General features: G+C 52.1%; 1 protein-coding gene across 1 annotated transcript in view; it reads left to right on the forward strand.

Annotated features, from left to right (window-relative positions):
* The window catches only part of LOC135561731 (WD repeat-containing protein 19-like), a 104,685-nt gene that overhangs the window by 29,310 nt on the left and 50,375 nt on the right, over positions 1-25,000 (forward strand). Inside the window, exons 12-14 of the mRNA XM_065003477.1 lie at positions 654-877; positions 4,141-4,255; positions 23,159-23,236. Coding sequence (XP_064859549.1) covers positions 654-877; positions 4,141-4,255; positions 23,159-23,236 — 417 coding nt within the window. The remainder of the gene's footprint in view (positions 1-653; positions 878-4,140; positions 4,256-23,158; positions 23,237-25,000) is intronic.

The raw sequence follows: 25,000 nt of genomic DNA on the forward strand, positions 1-25,000 counted from the left end.
ACAGAACACCTGGGGGAAAACACCATTCTAAACAGAACACCTGGGGGAAAACACCATTCTAAACAGAACACCTGGGGGAAAACACCATCTAAACAGAACACCTGGGGGAAAACAACATTCTAAACAGAACACCTGGGGAAAACACCATTCTAAACAGAACACCTGGGGGAAAACACCATTCTAAACAGAACACCTGGGGGAAAACACCATTCTAAACAGAACACCTGGGGGAAAACACCATTCTAAACAGAACACCTGGGGGAAAACACCATTCTAAACAGAACACCTGGGGGAACATTCTAAACAGAACACCTGGGGAAAACACCATTCTAAACAGAACACCTGGGGGAAAACACCATTCTAAACAGAACACCTGGGGGAAAACACCATTCTAAACAGAACACCTGGGGGAAAACACCATTCTAAACAGAACACCTGGGGGAAAACACCATTCTAAACAGAACACCTGGGGGGAACATTCTAAACAGAACACCTGGGGAACATTCTAAACAGAACACCTGGGGAAAACACCATTCTAAACAGAACACCTGGGGAAAACACCATTCTAAACAGAACACCTGGGGAAAACACCATTCTAAACAGAACACCTGTAGAGCGGGTGAGCGTGTCATGAACTCCGTGTCGTCTGACAGGAAGCTCCTGTTGCTGTGGCGGTGGAGGTGGAGCCTAACTTCATCGCCGTGGGACCCTACCACGTTGCCGTGGGGATGAACAACCGAGCCTGGTTCTACGCCCTGGGAGACTCCGGTGTGGAGAGGCTGAAGGACATGGAGTATTTGGGGACGATCGCCACCATGTGTCTGAACTCAGAGTACGCAGCGGCTCTGTTCGAGGGCAAAGTACAGCTACACATGGTGAGGGGGGGGAGAGGGTACAGCTACACATGGTGGGGTGGGGGGTACAGCTACACATGGTGAGGGGGGGGTGGGGAGGGTACAGCTACACATGGTGAGGGGGGGGGAGGGTACAGCTACACATGGTGAGGGGGGGGCTCTGGTGAGAGGGCAAAGCTACACATGGTGAGGGGGGGTACAGCTACACATGGTGAGGGGGGGGGGGTACAGCTACACATGGTGAGGGGGGAGAGGGCTACACATGGTGAGGGGGGGGAGAGGGTACAGCTACACATGGTGAGGGGGGAGCTACACATGGGGGGAGAGAGGGTACAGCTACACATGGTGAGGGGAGGGTACAGCTACACATGGTGAGAGGGGGGTACAGCTACACATGGTGAGGGGGGAGCTACACATGGTGAGGGGAGAGGGAGGGTACAGCTACACATGGTGAGGGGGGGGGAGAGGGTACAGCTACACATGGTGAGGGGGGAGAGGTACAGCTACACATGGTGAGGGGGGAGGGTACAGCTACACATGGTGAGGGGGGGAGAGGGTACAGCTACACATGGTGAGGGGGGAGGGTAGCTACACATGGTGAGGGGGGGGGTACAGCTACACATGGTGAGGGGGGGAGAGGGTACAGCTACACATGGTGAGGGGGGGGAGAGGGTACAGCTACACATGGTGAGGGGGAGAGGGTACAGCTACACATGGTGAGGGGGGAGGGTACAGCTACACATGGTGAGGGGGGGAGGGTACAGCTACACATGGTGAGGGGGGAGAGGGTACAGCTACACATGGTGAGGGGGGTGAGGAGGGGGGGGGTACAGCTACACATGGTGAGGGGGGGGTACAGCTACACATGGTGAGGGGGGGGGGTACAGCTACACATGGTGAGGGGGAGGGTACAGCTACACATGGGGAGGGGGAGGGAGTGAGAGGGCAAAGTACAGCTACACATGGTGAGGGGGTGAGGAGAGGGTTGGGGGTGTTTGGGGGGGTGAGGAGGAGAGGGTTTGGGGGGGGGAGGAGGGTAGAGGGTGAGGGGTGTTTGGGAGGGGGGAGGAGAGGGTACACATGGTGAGGGGGGGGGGGTACAGCTACACATGGTGAGAAGGGGGGGTACAGCTACACATGGTGAGAGGGGGGGAGGGTGCTACACATGGTGAGAGGGGGGGAGGGTACAGCTACACATGGTGAGAGGGGGAGGAGAGGGTACAGCTACACATGGTGAGAGAGGGTACAGCTACACATGGTGAGGGGGGGAGGGTACAGCTACACATGGTGAGGGGGGGAGGGTACAGCTACACATGGTGAGAAGGGGGGAGGGTACAGCTACACATGGTGAGAGGGTGAAAGTACAGCTACACATGGTGAGAGGGGGCTCTGCTACACATGGTGAGAGGGGGGGGAGGGTACAGCTACACATGGTGAGGGGGGCTACACATGGTGAGGGCAAAGTACAGCTACACATGGTGAGGGGGGAGAGGGTCTGTTCGAGGTGCAAACAGTACAGCTACACATGGTGAGGGGGTTGGGGGTGTTTGGGGGGGGAGGAAAGGGTACAGCTACACATGGTGAGGGGGGGAGAGGGTACAGGTACACATGGTGAGGGGGGGTACAGCTACACATGGTGAGGAGTGAGGAGAGGGTTGGGGGTGTTTGGGGGGAGGAGGAGAGGGGGGGGCACAGCTACACATGGTGAGAGGGGGGGGAGAGGGTACAGCTACACATGGAGGGGGGGGTTGGGGGTACAGCTACACATGGTGAGGGGGGTGAGGGTAGGAGAGGGGGGGGTACAGCTACACATGGTGAGAGGGGGTGCTACACATGGTGAGGGGCTACACATGGGACAGCTACACATGGTGAGAGGGGGGGTGAGGTGAGGGGGGGAGGGTACAGCTACACATGGTGAGAGGGGGAGGGTACAGCTACACATGGTGAGGGGGGGAGAGGGTACAGCTACACATGGTGAGAGGGGGGAGGGTACAGCTACACATGGTGAGAGGGGGGGAGAGGGTACAGCTACACATGGTGAGAGGGGGGAGGGGGTACAGCTACACATGGTGAGAGGGGGAGGAGAGGGTACAGCTACACATGGTGAGAGGGGGGGAGAGGGTACAGCTACACATGGTGAGAGGGGGAGAGGTACAGCTACACATGGTGAGAGGGGGAGGGAGGGTACAGCTACACATGGTGAGAGGGGGGAGGGGGGTACAGCTACACATGGTGAGAGGGGGGAGGGGAGGTACAGCTACACATGGTGAGAGGGGGGGGCACAGCTACACATGGTGAGAGGGGGAGGGTACAGCTACACATGGTGAGGGGGTGAGGGGGGAGGGTACAGCTACACATGGTGAGAGGGGGAGAGGGTACAGCTACACATGGTGAGAGGGGGAGAGGGTACAGCTACACATGGTGAGAGGGGGGGGAGAGGGTACAGCTACACATGGTGAGAGGGGGGTGAGAGGGGGGTACAGCTACACATGGTGAGAGGGGGAGAGGGTACAGCTACACATGGTGAGGGGGGAGGGGTACAGCTACACATGGTGAGAGGGGGAGGGGTACAGCTACACATGGTGAGGGGGGGGGGAGCTACACATGGTGAGGGGGGGGGAGGGTACAGCTACACATGGTGAGGGGGGAGAGGGTACAGCTACACATGGTGAGGGGGGAGGGTACAGCTACACATGGTGAGGGGGGAGGGTACAGCTACACATGGTGAGGGGGGGGGAGAGGGTACAGCTACACATGGTGAGGGGGGGGTACAGCTACACATGGGAGGGGGGAGGGTACAGCTACACATGGTGAGGGGGGGGAGAGGGTACAGCTACACATGGTGAGGGGGGAGGGTACAGCTACACATGGTGAGGGGGAGGGTACAGCTACACATGGTGAGGGGGGAGGGTACAGCTACACATGGTGAGGGGGGAGAGGGTACAGCTACACATGGTGAGGGGGGAGGGTCTGCTATGGTGAGGGGGAGGAGAGGGTAAGGTCCTGGTATTTGAGTGTCCAGCTACACATGGTGATCTTAACCTGTGTGTGTGTGTGTGGGTGCTGTGTGTGTGGGTGTGGGTGTAGATGGAGGGGGAGGGGGTACAGGAACAGAGACAGCTACACATGGTGAGGGGGGGTACAGACACATGGTGAGGGGACCGTACAGCTACACATGGTGAGTCACGCCCTCACTAACAGCTACCTGTTCTGAGGGGGTCTGATGTTGTAGACACCTGTGTACACACCTGTCACTAACGATCTTCCTGTGTGTGTTCTACGGGACTGAGGGCGAGGGCCAACAGGAACAGAGACAGACCAGGCTGTTTCCAGACGGAGACCGTAAAGAACACATCGTCAGTCACGCCCTCACTAACGACTTCCTGTTCTACGGGACTGATGTAAGACACACACACACCTCACTAACGACTTCCTGTTCTACGGGACTGATGTAAGACACACACACACCTCACTAACGACTTCCTGTTCTACGGGACTGATGTAAGACCCCACACACACCTCACTAACGACTTCCTGTTCTACGGGACTGATGTAAGACCCCACACACACAACTCACTAACGACTTCCTGTTCTACGGGACTGATGTAAGACCCCACACACACACCTCACTAACGACTTCCTGTTCTAACGGACTGATGTAAGACCCCACACACACCTCACTAACGACTTCCTGTTCTACGGGACTGATGTAAGACACACACACACACCTCACTAACGACTTCCTGTTCTACGGGACTGATGTAAGACCCCACACACACACCTCACTAACGACTTCCTGTTCTACGGGACTGATGTAAGACACACACACACACCTCACTAACGACTTCCTGTTCTACGGGACTGATGTAAGACCCCACACACACACCTCACTAACGACTTCCTGTTCTACGGGACTGATGTAAGACCCCACACACACCTCACTAACGACTTCCTGTTCTACGGGACTGATGTAAGACACACACACACACACCTCACTAACGACTTCCTGTTCTACGGGACTGATGTAAGACACACACACACAGACACACACACACACACACACTACACACACACACAGACACACACACACACACACTAGACACACAGATACACACACACAGATACACACACACACACACACACAGATACACACACACACAGATACACACACAGACACACACATCCACACACACACACACACCTCCTAGTGTGTATCCTAGTTGATGTTAAAACCTAGAAACCCCATGTTCCTTGTCTCCTCCCAGAGTGGTGTGATAGTGTGTATCTCTCCATGTCTCCTCCCAGAGTGGTGTGATAGTGTGTATCTCTCCATGTCTCCTCCCAGAGTGGTGTGATAGTGTGTATCTCTCCATGTCTCCTCCCAGAGTGGTGTGATAGTGTGTATCTCTCCATGTCTCCTCCCAGAGTGGTGTGATAGTGTGTATCTCTCCATGTCTCCTCCCAGAGTGGTGTGATAGTGTGTATCTCTCCATGTCTCCCCCCAGAGTGGTGTGATGGTGTGTATCTCTCCATGTCTCCTCCCAGAGTGGTGTGATAGTGTGTGTCTCTCCATGTCTCCTCCCAGAGTGGTGTGATAGTGTGTATCTCTCCATGTCTCCTCCCAGAGTGGTGTGATAGTGTGTATCTCTCCATGTCTCCTCCCAGAGTGGTGTGATAGTGTGTATCTCTCCATGTCTCCCCCCAGAGTGGTGTGATAGTGTGTATCTCTCCATGTCTCCCGCCAGAGTGGTGTGATAGTGTGTGTGTCTCTCCATGTCTCCTCCCAGAGTGGTGTGATAGTGTGTGTCTCTCCATGTCTCCTCCCAGAGTGGTGTGATAGTGTGTGTCTCTCCATGTCTCCTCCCAGAGTGGTGTGATAGTGTGTCTCTCTCCATGTCTCTCCATGTCTCCTCCCAGAGTGGTGTGATAGTGTGTGTCTCTCCATGTCTCCTCCCAGAGTGGTGTGATAGTGTGTATCTCTCCATGTCTCCTCCCAGAGTGGTGTGATAGTGTGTATCTCTCCATGTCTCCTCCCAGAGTGGTGTGATAGTGTGTCTCTCTCCATGTCTCTCCATGTCTCCTCCCAGAGTGGTGTGATAGTGTGTATCTCTCCATGTCTCCTCCCAGAGTGGTGTGATAGTGTGTGTCTCTCCATGTCTCCTCCCAGAGTGGTGTGATAGTGTGTATCTCTCCATGTCTCCCCCCAGAGTGGTGTGATAGTGTGTATCTCTCCATGTCTCCTCCCAGAGTGGTGTGATAGTGTGTATCTCTCCATGTCTCCTCCCAGAGTGGTGTGATAGTGTGTATCTCTCCATGTCTCCTCCCAGAGTGGTGTGATAGTGTGTATCTCTCCATGTCTCCTCCCAGAGTGGTGTGATAGTGTGTGTCTCTCCATGTCTCTCCATGTCTCCTCCCAGAGTGGTGTGATAGTGTGTATCTCTCCATGTCTCCTCCCAGAGTGGTGTGATAGTGTGTATCTCTCCATGTCTCCTCCCAGAGTGGTGTGATAGTGTGTATCTCTCCATGTCTCCTCCCAGAGTGGTGTGATAGTGTGTCTCTCTCCATGTCTCCCCCCAGAGTGGTGTGATAGTGTGTATCTCTCCATGTCTCCTCCCAGAGTGGTGTGATAGTGTGTATCTCTCCATGTCTCCTCCCAGAGTGGTGTGATAGTGTGTATCTCTCCATGTCTCTCCATGTCTCCTCCCAGAGTGGTGTGATAGTGTGTATCTCTCCATGTCTCCTCCCAGAGTGGTGTGATAGTGTGTATCTCTCCATGTCTCCTCCCAGAGTGGTGTGATAGTGTGTATCTCTCCATGTCTCCTCCCAGAGTGGTGTGATAGTGTGTATCTCTCCATGTCTCCTCCCAGAGTGGTGTGATAGTGTGTATCTCTCCATGTCTCTCCATGTCTCCCTCCCAGAGTGGTGTGATAGTGTGTATCTCTCCATGTCTCCTCCCAGAGTGGTGTGATAGTGTGTGTCTCTCCATGTCTCCTCCCAGAGTGGTGTGATAGTGTGTATCTCTCCATGTCTCCTCCCAGAGTGGTGTGATAGTGTGTATCTCTCCATGTCTCCTCCCAGAGTGGTGTGATAGTGTGTATCTCTCCATGTCTCTCCATGTCTCCTCCCAGAGTGGTGTGATAGTGTGTGTATCTCTCCATGTCTCCTCCCAGAGTGGTGTGATAGTGTGTGTATCTCTCCATGTCTCCTCCCAGAGTGGTGTGATAGTGTGTATCTCTCCATGTCTCCTCCCAGAGTGGTGTGATAGTGTGTGTCTCTCCATGTCTCCTCCCAGAGTGGTGTGATAGTGTGTATCTCTCCATGTCTCCTCCCAGAGTGGTGTGATAGTGTGTATCTCTCCATGTCTCCTCCCAGAGTGGTGTGATAGTGTGTATCTCTCCATGTCTCCTCCCATAGTGGTGTGATAGTGTGTATCTCTCTCCATGTCTCCTCCCAGAGTGGTGTGATAGTGTGTATCTCTCCATGTCTCCTCCCAGAGTGGTGTGATAGTGTGTGTCTCTCCATGTCTCCTCCCAGAGTGGTGTGATAGTGTGTGTATCTCTCCATGTCTCCTCCCAGAGTGGTGTGATAGTGTGTGTATCTCTCCATGTCTCCTCCCAGAGTGGTGTGATAGTGTGTGTATCTCTCCATGTCTCCTCCCAGAGTGGTGTGATAGTGTGTATCTCTCCATGTCTCCTCCCAGAGTGGTGTGATGGTGTGTATCTCTCCATGTCTCTCCATGTCTCCTCCCAGAGTGGTGTGATAGTGTGTGTCTCTCCATGTCTCCTCCCAGAGTGGTGTGATAGTGTGTATCTCTCCATGTCTCCTCCCAGAGTGGTGTGATAGTGTGTATCTCTCCATGTCTCCTCCCAGAGTGGTGTGATAGTGTGTATCTCTCCATGTCTCCTCCCAGAGTGGTGTGATAGTGTGTATCTCTCCATGTCTCCTCCCAGAGTGGTGTGATAGTGTGTATCTCTCCATGTCTCCTCCCAGAGTGGTGTGATAGTGTGTATCTCTCCATGTCTCCCCCCAGAGTGGTGTGATAGTGTGTGTCTCTCCATGTCTCCTCCCAGAGTGGTGTGATAGTGTGTATCTCTCCATGTCTCTCCATGTCTCCTCCCAGAGTGGTGTGATAGTGTGTGTCTCTCCATGTCTCCTCCCAGAGTGGTGTGATAGTGTGTATCTCTCCATGTCTCCTCCCAGAGTGGTGTGATAGTGTGTATCTCTCCATGTCTCCCATCCCAGAGTGGTGTGATAGTGTGTATCTCTCCATGTCTCCTCCCAGAGTGGTGTGATAGTGTGTATCTCTCCATGTCTCCTCCCAGAGTGGTGTGATAGTGTGTATCTCTCCATGTCTCCTCCCAGAGTGGTGTGATAGTGTGTGTCTCTCCATGTCTCCTCCCAGAGTGGTGTGATAGTGTGTGTCTCTCCATGTCTCCTCCCAGAGTGGTGTGATAGTGTGTATCTCTCCATGTCTCCTCCCAGAGTGGTGTGATAGTGTGTATCTCTCCATGTCTCCTCCCAGAGTGGTGTGATAGTGTGTATCTCTCCATGTCTCCTCCCAGAGTGGTGTGATAGTGTGTATCTCTCCATGTCTCCTCCCAGAGTGGTGTGATAGTGTGTATCTCTCCATGTCTCCTCCCAGAGTGGTGTGATAGTGTGTATCTCTCCATGTCTCTCCATGTCTCCTCCCAGAGTGGTGTGATAGTGTGTATCTCTCCATGTCTCCTCCCAGAGTGGTGTGATAGTGTGTATCTCTCCATGTCTCCTCCCAGAGTGGTGTGATAGTGTGTATCTCTCCATGTCTCTCCATATCTCCTCCCAGAGTGGTGTGATAGTGTGTATCTCTCCATGTCTCCTCCCAGAGTGGTGTGATAGTGTGTATCTCTCCATGTCTCCTCCCAGAGTGGTGTGATAGTGTGTATCTCTCCATGTCTCCTCCCAGAGTGGTGTGATAGTGTGTATCTCTCCATGTCTCCTCCCAGAGTGGTGTGATAGTGTGTATCTCTCCATGTCTCCTCCCAGAGTGGTGTGATAGTGTGTGTCTCTCCATGTCTCTCCATGTCTCCTCCCAGAGTGGTGTGATAGTGTGTATCTCTCCATGTCTCCTCCCAGAGTGGTGTGATAGTGTGTATCTCTCCATGTCTCCTCCCAGAGTGGTGTGATAGTGTGTATCTCTCCATGTCTCCTCCCAGAGTGGTGTGATAGTGTGTCTCTCTCCATGTCTCCCCCCAGAGTGGTGTGATAGTGTGTATCTCTCCATGTCTCCTCCCAGAGTGGTGTGATAGTGTGTATCTCTCCATGTCTCCTCCCAGAGTGGTGTGATAGTGTGTATCTCTCCATGTCTCTCCATGTCTCCTCCCAGAGTGGTGTGATAGTGTGTATCTCTCCATGTCTCCTCCCAGAGTGGTGTGATAGTGTGTATCTCTCCATGTCTCCTCCCAGAGTGGTGTGATAGTGTGTATCTCTCCATGTCTCCTCCCAGAGTGGTGTGATAGTGTGTATCTCTCCATGTCTCCTCCCAGAGTGGTGTGATAGTGTGTATCTCTCCATGTCTCTCCATGTCTCCTCCCAGAGTGGTGTGATAGTGTGTATCTCTCCATGTCTCCTCCCAGAGTGGTGTGATAGTGTGTATCTCTCCATGTCTCCTCCCAGAGTGGTGTGATAGTGTGTGTCTCTCCATGTCTCCTCCCAGAGTGGTGTGATAGTGTGTATCTCTCCATGTCTCCTCCCAGAGTGGTGTGATAGTGTGTATCTCTCCATGTCTCCTCCCAGAGTGGTGTGATAGTGTGTATCTCTCCATGTCTCTCCATGTCTCCTCCCAGAGTGGTGTGATAGTGTGTGTATCTCTCCATGTCTCCTCCCAGAGTGGTGTGATAGTGTGTGTATCTCTCCATGTCTCCTCCCAGAGTGGTGTGATAGTGTGTGTATCTCTCCATGTCTCCTCCCAGAGTGGTGTGATAGTGTGTGTCTCTCCATGTCTCCTCCCAGAGTGGTGTGATAGTGTGTATCTCTCCATGTCTCCTCCCAGAGTGGTGTGATAGTGTGTATCTCTCCATGTCTCCTCCCAAAGTGGTGTGATAGTGTGTATCTCTCCATGTCTCCTCCCATAGTGGTGTGATAGTGTGTATCTCTCTCCATGTCTCCTCCCAGAGTGGTGTGATAGTGTGTATCTCTCCATGTCTCCTCCCAGAGTGGTGTGATAGTGTGTGTCTCTCCATGTCTCCTCCCAGAGTGGTGTGATAGTGTGTGTATCTCTCCATGTCTCCTCCCAGAGTGGTGTGATAGTGTGTGTATCTCTCCATGTCTCCTCCCAGAGTGGTGTGATAGTGTGTATCTCTCCATGTCTCCTCCCAGAGTGGTGTGATAGTGTGTATCTCTCCATGTCTCCTCCCAGAGTGGTGTGATGGTGTGTATCTCTCCATGTCTCTCCATGTCTCCTCCCAGAGTGGTGTGATAGTGTGTGTCTCTCCATGTCTCCTCCCAGAGTGGTGTGATAGTGTGTATCTCTCCATGTCTCCTCCCAGAGTGGTGTGATAGTGTGTATCTCTCCATGTCTCCTCCCAGAGTGGTGTGATAGTGTGTATCTCTCCATGTCTCCCCCCAGAGTGGTGTGATAGTGTGTATCTCTCCATGTCTCCTCCCAGAGTGGTGTGATAGTGTGTATCTCTCCATGTCTCCTCCCAGAGTGGTGTGATAGTGTGTATCTCTCCATGTCTCCCCCCAGAGTGGTGTGATAGTGTGTGTCTCTCCATGTCTCCTCCCAGAGTGGTGTGATAGTGTGTATCTCTCCATGTCTCTCCATGTCTCCTCCCAGAGTGGTGTGATAGTGTGTGTATCTCTCCATGTCTCCTCCCAGAGTGGTGTGATAGTGTGTATCTCTCCATGTCTCCTCCCAGAGTGGTGTGATAGTGTGTATCTCTCCATGTCTCTCCATGTCTCCCCCCAGAGTGGTGTGATAGTGTGTATCTCTCCATGTCTCCTCCCAGAGTGGTGTGATAGTGTGTATCTCTCCATGTCTCCTCCCAGAGTGGTGTGATAGTGTGTATCTCTCCATGTCTCCTCCCAGAGTGGTGTGATAGTGTGTGTCTCTCCATGTCTCCTCCCAGAGTGGTGTGATAGTGTGTGTCTCTCCATGTCTCCTCCCAGAGTGGTGTGATAGTGTGTATCTCTCCATGTCTCCTCCCAGAGTGGTGTGATAGTGTGTATCTCTCCATGTCTCCTCCCAGAGTGGTGTGATAGTGTGTATCTCTCCATGTCTCCTCCCAGAGTGGTGTGATAGTGTGTATCTCTCCATGTCTCCTCCCAGAGTGGTGTGATAGTGTGTATCTCTCCATGTCTCCTCCCAGAGTGGTGTGATAGTGTGTATCTCTCCATGTCTCTCCATGTCTCCTCCCAGAGTGGTGTGATAGTGTGTATCTCTCCATGTCTCCTCCCAGAGTGGTGTGATAGTGTGTATCTCTCCATGTCTCCTCCCAGAGTGGTGTGATAGTGTGTATCTCTCCATGTCTCTCCATATCTCCTCCCAGAGTGGTGTGATAGTGTGTATCTCTCCATGTCTCCTCCCAGAGTGGTGTGATAGTGTGTATCTCTCCATGTCTCCTCCCAGAGTGGTGTGATAGTGTGTATCTCTCCATGTCTCCTCCCAGAGTGGTGTGATAGTGTGTATCTCTCCATGTCTCTCCATGTCTCCTCCCAGAGTGGTGTGATAGTGTGTATCTCTCCATGTCTCTCCATGTCTCCTCCCAGAGTGGTGTGATAGTGTGTGTGTCTCTCCATGTCTCCTCCCAGAGTGGTGTGATAGTGTGTATCTCTCCATGTCTCTCCATGTCTCCCCCCAGAGTGGTGTGATAGTGTGTATCTCTCCATGTCTCCTCCCAGAGTGGTGTGATAGTGTGTATCTCTCCATGTCTCCTCCCAGAGTGGTGTGATAGTGTGTATCTCTCCATGTCTCCCCCCAGAGTGGTGTGATGGTGTGTATCTCTCCATGTCTCCTCCCAGAGTGGTGTGATAGTGTGTGTCTCTCCATGTCTCCTCCCAGAGTGGTGTGATAGTGTGTATCTCTCCATGTCTCTCCCCAGAGTGGTGTGATAGTGTGTATCTCTCCATGTCTCCTCCCAGAGTGGTGTGATAGTGTGTATCTCTCCATGTCTCCTCCCAGAGTGGTGTGATAGTGTGTATCTCTCCATGTCTCCTCCCAGAGTGGTGTGATAGTGTGTATCTCTCCATGTCTCTCCATGTCTCCTCCCAGAGTGGTGTGATAGTGTGTATCTCTCCATGTCTCTCCATGTCTCCTCCCAGAGTGGTGTGATAGTGTGTGTGTCTCTCCATGTCTCCTCCCAGAGTGGTGTGATAGTGTGTATCTCTCCATGTCTCCTCCCAGAGTGGTGTGATAGTGTGTATCTCTCCATGTCTCCTCCCAGAGTGGTGTGATAGTGTGTATCTCTCCATGTCTCCTCCCAGAGTGGTGTGATAGTGTGTATCTCTCCATGTCTCCTCCCAGAGTGGTGTGATAGTGTGTATCTCTCCATGTCTCCTCCCAGAGTGGTGTGATAGTGTGTATCTCTCCTTGTCTCTCCATGTCTCCTCCCAGAGTGGTGTGATAGTGTGTATCTCTCCATGTCTCCTCCCAGAGTGGTGTGATAGTGTGTCTCTCTCCATGTCTCCTCCCAGAGTGGTGTGATAGTGTGTCTCTCTCCATGTCTCTCCATGTCTCCCCCCAGAGTGGTGTGATAGTGTGTCTCTCTCCATGTCTCTCCATGTCTCCCCCCAGAGTGGTGTGATAGTGTGTATCTCTCCATGTCTCCTCCCAGAGTGGTGTGATAGTGTGTGTCTCTCCATGTCTCCTCCCAGAGTGGTGTGATAGTGTGTGTCTCTCCATGTCTCCTCCCAGAGTGGTGTGATAGTGTGTGTCTCTCCATGTCTCCCCCCAGAGTGGTGTGATAGTGTGTGTCTCTCCATGTCTCCTCCCAGAGTGGTGTGATAGTGTGTGTCTCTCCATGTCTCTCCATGTCTCCTCCCAGAGTGGTGTGATAGTGTGTGTCTCTCCATGTCTCCTCCCAGAGTAGTGTGATAGTGTGTATCTCTCCATGTCTCCTCCCAGAGTGGTGTGATAGTGTGTATCTCTCCATGTCTCCTCCCAGAGTGGTGTGATAGTGTGTGTATCTCTCCATGTCTCCTCCCAGAGTGGTGTGATAGTGTGTATCTCTCCATGTCTCCTCCCAGAGTGGTGTGATAGTGTGTATCTCTCCATGTCTCCTCCCAGAGTGGTGTGATAGTGTGTGTCTCTCCATGTCTCCTCCCAGAGTGGTGTGATAGTGTGTATCTCTCCATGTCTCCTCCCAGAGTGGTGTGATAGTGTGTATCTCTCCATGTCTCTCCATGTCTCCTCCCAGAGTGGTGTGATAGTGTGTGTATCTCTCCATGTCTCCTCCCAGAGTGGTGTGATAGTGTGTGTATCTCTCCATGTCTCCTCCCAGAGTGGTGTGATAGTGTGTATCTCTCCATGTCTCCTCCCAGAGTGGTGTGATAGTGTGTATCTCTCCATGTCTCTCCATGTCTCCTCCCAGAGTGGTGTGATAGTGTGTGTCTCTCCATGTCTCCTCCCAGAGTGGTGTGATAGTGTGTGTCTCTCCATGTCTCCTTCCAGAGTGGTGTGATAGTGTGTATCTCTCCATGTCTCTCCCCAGAGTGGTGTGATAGTGTGTATCTCTCCATGTCTCCTCCCAGAGTGGTGTGATGGTGTGTATCTCTCCATGTCTCCTCCCAGAGTGGTGTGATAGTGTGTGTCTCTCCATGTCTCCTCCCAGAGTGGTGTGATAGTGTGTATCTTTCCATGTCTCCTCCCAGAGTGGTGTGATAGTGTGTATCTCTCCATGTCTCCTCCCAGAGTGGTGTGATAGTGTGTATCTCTCCATGTCTCTCCATGTCTCCCCCCAGAGTGGTGTGATAGTGTGTATCTCTCCATGTCTCTCCATGTCTCCCCCCAGAGTGGTGTGATAGTGTGTATCTCTCCATGTCTCCTCCCAGAGTGGTGTGATAGTGTGTATCTCTCCATGTCTCCTCCCAGAGTGGTGTGATAGTGTGTCTCTCTCCATGTCTCCTCCATGTCTCCTCCCAGAGTGGTGTGATAGTGTGTGTCTCTCCATGTCTCTCCATGTCTCCTCCCAGAGTGGTGTGATAGTGTGTGTCTCTCCATGTCTCCATGTCTCCTCCCAGAGTGGTGTGATAGTGTGTGTCTCTCCATGTCTCCTCCCAGAGTGGTGTGATAGTGTGTATCTCTCCATGTCTCCTCCCAGAGTGGTGTGATAGTGTGTGTCTCTCCATGTCTCCTCCCAGAGTGGTGTGATAGTGTGTATCTCTCCATGTCTCCTCCCAGAGTGGTGTGATAGTGTGTATCTCTCCATGTCTCCTCCCAGAGTGGTGTGATAGTGTGTGTCTCTCCATGTCTCCTCCCAGAGTGGTGTGATAGTGTGTATCTCTCCATGTCTCCTCCCAGAGTGGTGTGATAGTGTGTATCTCTCCATGTCTCCCCCCAGAGTGGTGTGATAGTGTGTCTCTCTCCATGTCTCCTCCCAGAGTGGTGTGATAGTGTGTATCTCTCCATGTCTCCTCCCAGAGTGGTGTGATAGTGTGTCTCTCTCCATGTCTCCTCCCAGAGTGGTGTGATAGTGTGTGTCTCTCCATGTCTCTCCATGTCTCCTCCCAGAGTGGTGTGATAGTGTGTGTCTCTCCATGTCTCCATGTCTCCCCCAGAGTGGTGTGATAGTGTGTATCTCTCCATGTCTCCTCCCAGAGTGGTGTGATAGTGTGTATCTCTCCATGTCTCCTCCCAGAGTGGTGTGATAGTGTGTGTCTCTCCATGTCTCCCCCCAGAGTGGTGTGATAGTGTGTATCTCTCCATGTCTCCTCCCAGAGTGGTGTGATAGTGTGTATCTCCATGTCTCTCCATGTCTCCTCCCAGAGTGGTGTGATAGTGTGTATCTCTCCATGTCTCCCCCCAGAGTGGTGTGATAGTGTGTATCTCTCCATGTCTCCCCCCAGAGTGGTGTGATAGTGTGTATCTCTCCATGTCTCCTCCCAGAGTGGTGTGATAGTGTGTATCTCTCCATGTCTCCTCCCAGAGTGGTGTGATAGTGTGTATCTCTCCATGTCTCCTCCCAGAGTGGTGTGATAGTGTGTATCTCTCCATGTCTCTCCATGTCTCCTCCCAGAGTGGTGTGATAGTGTGTGTATCTCTCCATGTCTCCTCCCAGAGTGGTGTGATAGTGTGTATCTCTCCATGTCTCCTCCCAGAGTGGTGTGATAGTGTGTCTCTCTCCATGTCTCCTCCCAGAGTGGTGTGATAGTGTGTGTCTCTCCATGTCTCCTCCCAGAGTGGTGTGATAGTGTGTATCTCTCCATGTCTCCTCCCAGAGTGGTGTGATAGTGTGTATCTCTCCATGTCTCCTCCCAGAGTGGTGTGATAGTGTGTATCTCTCCATGTCTCCTCCCAGAGTGGTGTGATAGTGTGTGTCTCTCCATGTCTCCTCCCAGAGTGGTGTGATAGTGTGTGTCTCTCCATGTCTCCTCCCAGAGTGGTGTGATAGTGTGTCTCTCTCCATGTCTCCTCCCAGAGTGGTGTGATAGTGTGTGTCTCTCCATGTCTCCTCCCAGAGTGGTGTGATAGTGTGTATCTCTCCATGTCTCCTCCCAGAGTGGTGTGATAGTGTGTATCTCTCCATGTCTCCTCCCAGAGTGGTGTGATAGTGTGTATCTCTCCATGTCTCCTCCCAGAGTGGTGTGATAGTGTGTATCTCTCCATGTCTCCTCCCAGAGTGGTGTGATGGTGTGTATCTCTCCATGTCTCTCCATGTCTCCTCCCAGAGTGGTGTGATAGTGTGTGTCTCTCCATGTCTCCTCCCAGAGTGGTGTGATAGTGTGTATCTCTCCATGTCTCCTCCCAGAGTGGTGTGATAGTGTGTGTCTCTCCATGTCTCCTCCCAGAGTGGTGTGATAGTGTGTATCTCCCATGTCTCCTCCCAGAGTGGTGTGATAGTGTGTATCTCTCCATGTCTCCTCCCAGAGTGGTGTGATAGTGTGTGTCTCTCCATGTCTCCTCCCAGAGTGGTGTGATAGTGTGTATCTCTCCATGTCTCCTCCCAGAGTGGTGTGATAGTGTGTATCTCTCCATGTCTCCCCCCAGAGTGGTGTGATAGTGTGTCTCTCTCCATGTCTCCTCCCAGAGTGGTGTGATAGTGTGTATCTCTCCATGTCTCCTCCCAGAGTGGTGTGATAGTGTGTCTCTCTCCATGTCTCCTCCCAGAGTGGTGTGATAGTGTGTGTCTCTCCATGTCTCTCCATGTCTCCTCCCAGAGTGGTGTGATAGTGTGTGTCTCTCCATGTCTCCATGTCTCCCCCCAGAGTGGTGTGATAGTGTGTATCTCTCCATGTCTCCTCCCAGAGTGGTGTGATAGTGTGTATCTCTCCATGTCTCCTCCCAGAGTGGTGTGATAGTGTGTGTCTCTCCATGTCTCCCCCCAGAGTGGTGTGATAGTGTGTATCTCTCCATGTCTCCTCCCAGAGTGGTGTGATAGTGTGTATCTCCATGTCTCTCCATGTCTCCTCCCAGAGTGGTGTGATAGTGTGTATCTCTCCATGTCTCCCCCCAGAGTGGTGTGATAGTGTGTATCTCTCCATGTCTCCCCCCAGAGTGGTGTGATAGTGTGTATCTCTCCATGTCTCCTCCCAGAGTGGTGTGATAGTGTGTATCTCTCCATGTCTCCTCCCAGAGTGGTGTGATAGTGTGTATCTCTCCATGTCTCCTCCCAGAGTGGTGTGATAGTGTGTATCTCTCCATGTCTCCTCCCAGAGTGGTGTGATAGTGTGTATCTCTCCATGTCTCCTCCCAGAGTGGTGTGATAGTGTGTATCTCTCCATGTCTCCTCCCAGAGTGGTGTGATAGTGTGTGTCTCTCCATGTCTCCTCCCAGAGTGGTGTGATAGTGTGTCTCTCTCCATGTCTCCTCCCAGAGTGGTGTGATAGTGTGTGTCTCTCCATGTCTCCTCCCAGAGTGGTGTGATAGTGTGTATCTCTCCATGTCTCCTCCCAGAGTGGTGTGATAGTGTGTATCTCTCCATGTCTCCTCCCAGAGTGGTGTGATAGTGTGTATCTCTCCATGTCTCCTCCCAGAGTGGTGTGATGGTGTGTATCTCTCCATGTCTCTCCATGTCTCCTCCCAGAGTGGTGTGATAGTGTGTGTCTCTCCATGTCTCCTCCCAGAGTGGTGTGATAGTGTGTATCTCTCCATGTCTCCTCCCAGAGTGGTGTGATAGTGTGTATCTCTCCATGTCTCCTCCCAGAGTGGTGTGATAGTGTGTATCTCTCCATGTCTCCTCCCAGAGTGGTGTGATAGTGTGTGTCTCTCCATGTCTCCTCCCAGAGTGGTGTGATAGTGTGTATCTCTCCATGTCTCCTCCCAGAGTGGTGTGATAGTGTGTATCTCTCCATGTCTCTCCATGTCTCCTCCCAGAGTGGTGTGATAGTGTGTGTATCTCTCCATGTCTCCTCCCAGAGTGGTGTGATAGTGTGTGTATCTCTCCATGTCTCCTCCCAGAGTGGTGTGATAGTGTGTGTATCTCTCCATGTCTCCTCCCAGAGTGGTGTGATAGTGTGTGTCTCTCCATGTCTCCTCCCAGAGTGGTGTGATAGTGTGTGTCTCTCCATGTCTCCTCCCAGAGTGGTGTGATAGTGTGTATCTCTCCATGTCTCCTCCCAGAGTGGTGTGATAGTGTGTGTCTCTCCATGTCTCCTCCCAGAGTGGTGTGATAGTGTGTATCTCTCCATGTCTCCTCCCAGAGTGGTGTGATAGTGTGTATCTCTCCATGTCTCCTCCCAGAGTGGTGTGATGGTGTGTATCTCTCCATGTCTCTCCATGTCTCCTCCCAGAGTGGTGTGATAGTGTGTGTCTCTCCATGTCTCCTCCCAGAGTGGTGTGATAGTGTGTATCTCTCCATGTCTCCTCCCAGAGTGGTGTGATAGTGTGTATCTCTCCATGTCTCCTCCCAGAGTGGTGTGATAGTGTGTATCTCTCCATGTCTCCCCCCAGAGTGGTGTGATAGTGTGTGTCTCTCCATGTCTCCTCCCAGAGTGGTGTGATAGTGTGTATCTCTCCATGTCTCTCCATGTCTCCTCCCAGAGTGGTGTGATAGTGTGTGTATCTCTCCATGTCTCCTCCCAGAGTGGTGTGATAGTGTGTATCTCTCCATGTCTCCTCCCAGAGTGGTGTGATAGTGTGTATCTCTCCATGTCTCCTCCCAGAGTGGTGTGATAGTGTGTATCTCTCCATGTCTCCTCCCAGAGTGGTGTGATAGTGTGTATCTCTCCATGTCTCCTCCCAGAGTGGTGTGATAGTGTGTATCTCTCCATGTCTCTCCATATCTCCTCCCAGAGTGGTGTGATAGTGTGTATCTCTCCATGTCTCCTCCCAGAGTGGTGTGATAGTGTGTATCTCTCCATGTCTCCTCCCAGAGTGGTGTGATAGTGTGTATCTCTCCATGTCTCCTCCCAGAGTGGTGTGATAGTGTGTATCTCTCCATGTCTCCTCCCAGAGTGGTGTGATAGTGTGTCTCTCTCCATGTCTCCTCCCAGAGTGGTGTGATAGTGTGTATCTCTCCATGTCTCCTCCCAGAGTGGTGTGATAGTGTGTGTCTCTCCATGTCTCCTCCCAGAGTGGTGTGATAGTGTGTATCTCTCCATGTCTCTCCATGTCTCCTCCCAGAGTGGTGTGATAGTGTGTATCTCTCCATGTCTCTCCATGTCTCCTCCCAGAGTGGTGTGATAGTGTGTGTGTCTCTCCATGTCTCCTCCCAGAGTGGTGTGATAGTGTGTATCTCTCCATGTCTCTCCATGTCTCCCCCCAGAGTGGTGTGATAGTGTGTATCTCTCCATGTCTCCTCCCAGAGTGGTGTGATAGTGTGTATCTCTCCATGTCTCTCCATGTCTCCTCCCAGAGTGGTGTGATAGTGTGTGTCTCTCCATGTCTCCTCCCAGAGTGGTGTGATAGTGTGTATCTCTCCATGTCTCTCCATGTCTCCTCCCAGAGTGGTGTGATAGTGTGTGTCTCTCCATGTCTCCTCCCAGAGTGGTGTGATAGTGTGTGTCTCTCCATGTCTCCTCCCAGAGTAGTGTGATAGTGTGTATCTCTCCATGTCTCCTCCCAGAGTGGTGTGATAGTGTGTCTCTCTCCATGTCTCCTCCCAGAGTGGTGTGATAGTGTGTGTCTCTCCATGTCTCCTTCCAGAGTGGTGTGATAGTGTGTCTCTCTCCATGTCTCCTCCCAGAGTGGTGTGATAGTGTGTGTATCTCTCCATGTCTCCTCCCAGAGTGGTGTGATAGTGTGTATCTCTCCATGTCTCCTCCCAGAGTGGTGTGATAGTGTGTATCTCTCCATGTCTCCTCCCAGAGTGGTGTGATAGTGTGTATCTCTCCATGTCTCCTCCCAGAGTGGTGTGATAGTGTGTGTCTCTCCATGTCTCCTCCCAGAGTGGTGTGATAGTGTGTATCTCTCCATGTCTCCTCCCAGAGTGGTGTGATAGTGTGTATCTCTCCTTGTCTCTCCATGTCTCCTCCCAGAGTGGTGTGATAGTGTGTATCTCTCCATGTCTCCTCCCAGAGTGGTGTGATAGTGTGTTTCTCTCCATGTCTCCTCCCAGAGTGGTGTGATAGTGTGTCTCTCCCATGTCTCTCCATGTCTCCCCCCAGAGTGGTGTGATAGTGTGTCTCTCTCCATGTCTCTCCATGTCTCCCCCCAGAGTGGTGTGATAGTGTGTATCTCTCCATGTCTCCTCCCAGAGTGGTGTGATAGTGTGTGTCTCTCCATGTCTCCTCCCAGAGTGGTGTGATAGTGTGTGTCTCTCCATGTCTCCTCCCAGAGTGGTGTGATAGTGTGTGTCTCTCCATGTCTCCCCCCAGAGTGGTGTGATAGTGTGTGTCTCTCCATGTCTCCTCCCAGAGTGGTGTGATAGTGTGTGTCTCTCCATGTCTCTCCATGTCTCCTCCCAGAGTGGTGTGATAGTGTGTATCTCTCCATGTCTCTCCATGTCTCCTCCCAGAGTGGTGTGATAGTGTGTATCTCTCCATGTCTCTCCATGTCTCCTCCCAGAGTGGTGTGATAGTGTGTGTGTCTCTCCATGTCTCCTCCCAGAGTGGTGTGATAGTGTGTATCTCTCCATGTCTCTCCATGTCTCCCCCCAGAGTGGTGTGATAGTGTGTATCTCTCCATGTCTCCTCCCAGAGTGGTGTGATAGTGTGTATCTCTCCATGTCTCTCCATGTCTCCTCCCAGAGTGGTGTGATAGTGTGTGTCTCTCCATGTCTCCTCCCAGAGTGGTGTGATAGTGTGTATCTCTCCATGTCTCTCCATGTCTCCTCCCAGAGTGGTGTGATAGTGTGTGTCTCTCCATGTCTCCTCCCAGAGTGGTGTGATAGTGTGTGTCTCTCCATGTCTCCTCCCAGAGTAGTGTGATAGTGTGTATCTCTCCATGTCTCCTCCCAGAGTGGTGTGATAGTGTGTCTCTCTCCATGTCTCCTCCCAGAGTGGTGTGATAGTGTGTGTCTCTCCATGTCTCCTTCCAGAGTGGTGTGATAGTGTGTCTCTCTCCATGTCTCCTCCCAGAGTGGTGTGATAGTGTGTGTATCTCTCCATGTCTCCTCCCAGAGTGGTGTGATAGTGTGTATCTCTCCATGTCTCCTCCCAGAGTGGTGTGATAGTGTGTATCTCTCCATGTCTCCTCCCAGAGTGGTGTGATAGTGTGTATCTCTCCATGTCTCCTCCCAGAGTGGTGTGATAGTGTGTGTCTCTCCATGTCTCCTCCCAGAGTGGTGTGATAGTGTGTATCTCTCCATGTCTCCTCCCAGAGTGGTGTGATAGTGTGTATCTCTCCTTGTCTCTCCATGTCTCCTCCCAGAGTGGTGTGATAGTGTGTATCTCTCCATGTCTCCTCCCAGAGTGGTGTGATAGTGTGTTTCTCTCCATGTCTCCTCCCAGAGTGGTGTGATAGTGTGTCTCTCTCCATGTCTCTCCATGTCTCCCCCCAGAGTGGTGTGATAGTGTGTCTCTCTCCATGTCTCTCCATGTCTCCCCCCAGAGTGGTGTGATAGTGTGTATCTCTCCATGTCTCCTCCCAGAGTGGTGTGATAGTGTGTGTCTCTCCATGTCTCCTCCCAGAGTGGTGTGATAGTGTGTGTCTCTCCATGTCTCCTCCCAGAGTGGTGTGATAGTGTGTGTCTCTCCATGTCTCCCCCCAGAGTGGTGTGATAGTGTGTGTCTCTCCATGTCTCCTCCCAGAGTGGTGTGATAGTGTGTGTCTCTCCATGTCTCTCCATGTCTCCTCCCAGAGTGGTGTGATAGTGTGTGTCTCTCCATGTCTCCTCCCAGAGTAGTGTGATAGTGTGTATCTCTCCATGTCTCCTCCCAGAGTGGTGTGATAGTGTGTATCTCTCCATGTCTCCTCCCAGAGTGGTGTGATAGTGTGTGTATCTCTCCATGTCTCCTCCCAGAGTGGTGTGATAGTGTGTATCTCTCCATGTCTCCTCCCAGAGTGGTGTGATAGTGTGTATCTCTCCATGTCTCCTCCCAGAGTGGTGTGATAGTGTGTATCTCTCCATGTCTCCTCCCAGAGTGGTGTGATAGTGTGTATCTCTCCATGTCTCCTCCCAGAGTGGTGTGATAGTGTGTGTCTCTCCATGTCTCCTCCCAGAGTGGTGTGATAGTGTGTATCTCTCCATGTCTCCTCCCAGAGTGATGTGATAGTGTGTCTCTCTCCATGTCTCTCCATGTCTCCCCCCAGAGTGGTGTGATAGTGTGTGTCTCTCCATGTCTCCTCCCAGAGTGGTGTGATAGTGTGTGTCTCTCCATGTCTCCTCCCAGAGTGGTGTGATAGTGTGTATCTCTCCATGTCTCTCCATGTCTCCTCCCAGATTGGTGTGATAGTGTGTATCTCTCCATGTCTCCTCCCAGAGTGGTGTGATAGTGTGTATCTCTCCATGTCTCCCCCCAGAGTGGTGTGATAGTGTGTATCTCTCCATGTCTCCTCCCAGAGTGGTGTGATAGTGTGTATCTCTCCATGTCTCCTCCCAGAGTGGTGTGATAGTGTGTGTCTCTCCATGTCTCCTCCCAGAGTGGTGTGATAGTGTGTATCTCTCCATGTCTCTCCATGTCTCCTCCCAGAGTGGTGTGATAGTGTGTGTCTCTCCATGTCTCCTCCCAGAGTGGTGTGATAGTGTGTGTCTCTCCATGTCTCCTCCCAGAGTGGTGTGATAGTGTGTGTCTCTCCATGTCTCCTCCCAGAGTGGTGTGATAGTGTGTATCTCTCCATGTCTCCCCCCAGAGTGGTGTGATAGTGTGTGTCTCTCCATGTCTCCTCCCAGAGTGGTGTGATAGTGTGTGTCTCTCCATGTCTCCTCCCAGAGTGGTGTGATAGTGTGTGTCTCTCCATGTCTCCTCCCAGAGTGGTGTGATAGTGTGTATCTCTCCATGTCTCCTCCCAGAGTGGTGTGATAGTGTGTGTCTCTCCATGTCTCCTCCCAGAGTGGTGTGATAGTGTGTGTCTCTCCATGTCTCCTCCCAGAGTGGTGTGATAGTGTGTGTCTCTCCATGTCTCCTCCCAGAGTGGTGTGATAGTGTGTGTCTCTCCATGTCTCCTCCCAGAGTGGTGTGATAGTGTGTGTCTCTCCATGTCTCTCCATGTCTCCTCCCAGAGTGGTGTGATAGTGTGTATCTCTCCATGTCTCCTCCCAGAGTGGTGTGATAGTGTGTATCTCTCCATGTCTCCTCCCAGAGTGGTGTGATAGTGTGTGTCTCTCCATGTCTCCTCCCAGAGTGGTGTGATAGTGTGTGTCTCTCCATGTCTCCTCCCAGAGTGGTGTGATAGTGTGTATCTCTCCATGTCTCCTCCCAGAGTGGTGTGATAGTGTGTATCTCTCCATGTCTCTCCATGTCTCCTCCCAGAGTGGTGTGATAGTGTGTATCTCTCCATGTCTCCCCCCAGAGTGGTGTGATAGTGTGTGTCTCTCCATGTCTCCTCCCAGAGTGGTGTGATAGTGTGTCTCTCTCCATGTCTCCTCCCAGAGTGGTGTGATAGTGTGTATCTCTCCATGTCTCCCCCCAGAGTGGTGTGATAGTGTGTATCTCTCCATGTCTCCTCCCAGAGTGGTGTGATAGTGTGTATCTCTCCATGTCTCCCCCCAGAGTGGTGTGATAGTGTGTGTCTCTCCATGTCTCCCCCCAGAGTGGTGTGATAGTGTGTATCTCTCCATGTCTCCTCCCAGAGTGGTGTGATAGTGTGTATCCTGGTGGAAGACTGGCAGATGTTGACCGAGTACCGCCACCCAGTCGGCATCAAGAAGGTCTGAATATAATATTATGATGATGGGGTTGTAACTATGGTGATGGGGTTGTAACTATGGTGATGGGGTTGTAACTATGGTGATGGGGTTGGTGATGAATATATACTGAATATAATATTATAACTATGGTGATGAATATATACTGAATATAATATTATAACTATGGTGATGGGGTTGTAACTATGGTGATGGGGTTGTAACTATGGTGATGGTGGTGATGGTGGTGATGGTGGTGATGGGGTTGGTGATGATGGGGTTGGTGATGATGGTGGTGATGGGGTTGATGGTGGTGGTGGTGATGGGGTTGTAACTATGGTGATGAATATATACTGAATATAATATAACTATGGTGATGGTGGTGATGGTGATGGTGGTGGTGATGGTGGTGATGGTGGTGATGATGGTGGTGATGATGATGGGGTTGGTGATGATGGTGGTGGTGATGGTGGTGGTGATGATGGTGATGGTGGTGATGGGGTTGGTGGTGATGATGATGGGGTTGGTGGTGATGATGGTGGTGGTGATGATGGGGTTGGTGATGATGGTGGTGGTGGTGATGGTGGTGGTGATGGTGGTGATGATGGTGGTGATGATGATGGGGTTGGTGATGATGGTGGTGGTGGTGATGGTGGTGGTGATGGTGGTGATGGGGTTGGTGATGATGGTGATGGTGGTGATGGGGTTGGTGGTGATGATGATGGGGTTGGTGGTGATGATGGTGGTGGTGATGATGGGGTTGGTGATGATGGTGATGGTGGTGGTGATGGTGGTGGTGATGGTGGTGATGATGATGGTGATGATGATGGGGTTGGTGATGATGGTGGTGGTGGTGGTGATGGTGATGGTGGTGGTGGTGATGGGGTTGGTGATGATGGTGATGGTGGTGATGGGGTTGGTGGTGATGATGGTGGTGGTGATGGTGGTGATGATGATGGGGTTGGTGATGATGGTGGTGGTGGTGATGGTGGTGATGATGATGGGGTTGGTGGTGATGGTGGTGATGATGATGGGGTTGGTGGTGATGGTGGTGATGATGATGGGGTTGGTGGTGATGGTGGTGATGATGATGGGGTTGGTGATGATGGTGGTGGTGGTGATGGTGGTGATGATGGGGTTGGTGATGATGGGGTTGGTGGTGATGGTGGTGATGATGATGGGGTTGGTGGTGATGGTGGTGATGATGATGGGGTTGGTGGTGGTGGTGATGGTGGTGATGATGATGGGGTTGGTGATGATGGTGGTGGTGGTGATGGTGGTGATGATGATGGGGTTGGTGGTGGTGGTGATGGTGGTGATGATGATGGGGTTGGTGATGATGGTGGTGGTGGTGATGGTGGTGATGATGATGGGGTTGGTGATGATGGTGGTGGTGGTGATGGTGGTGATGATGATGGGGTTGGTGATGATGGTGGTGGTGGTGATGGTGGTGATGATGATGGGGTTGGTGATGATGGTGGTGGTGGTGATGGTGGTGATGATGATGATGGGGTTGGTGATGATGGTGGTGGTGGTGGTGATGGTGGTGGTGATGGTGGTGATGATGATGGGGTTGGTGATGATGGTGGTGGTGGTGATGGTGGTGGTGATGGTGGTGGTGGTGATGGGGTTGGTGATGATGGTGATGGTGGTGATGGGGTTGGTGGTGATGATGATGGGGTTGGTGGTGATGATGGTGGTGGTGATGGTGGTGGTGGTGATGGTGGTGATGATGATGGGGTTGGTGATGATGGTGGTGGTGGTGATGGTGGTGATGATGATGGGGTT

This window comes from Oncorhynchus nerka, linkage group LG18 (genome assembly GCF_034236695.1).
Source record: "Oncorhynchus nerka isolate Pitt River linkage group LG18, Oner_Uvic_2.0, whole genome shotgun sequence".
NCBI lineage: Eukaryota > Metazoa > Chordata > Actinopteri > Salmoniformes > Salmonidae > Oncorhynchus > Oncorhynchus nerka.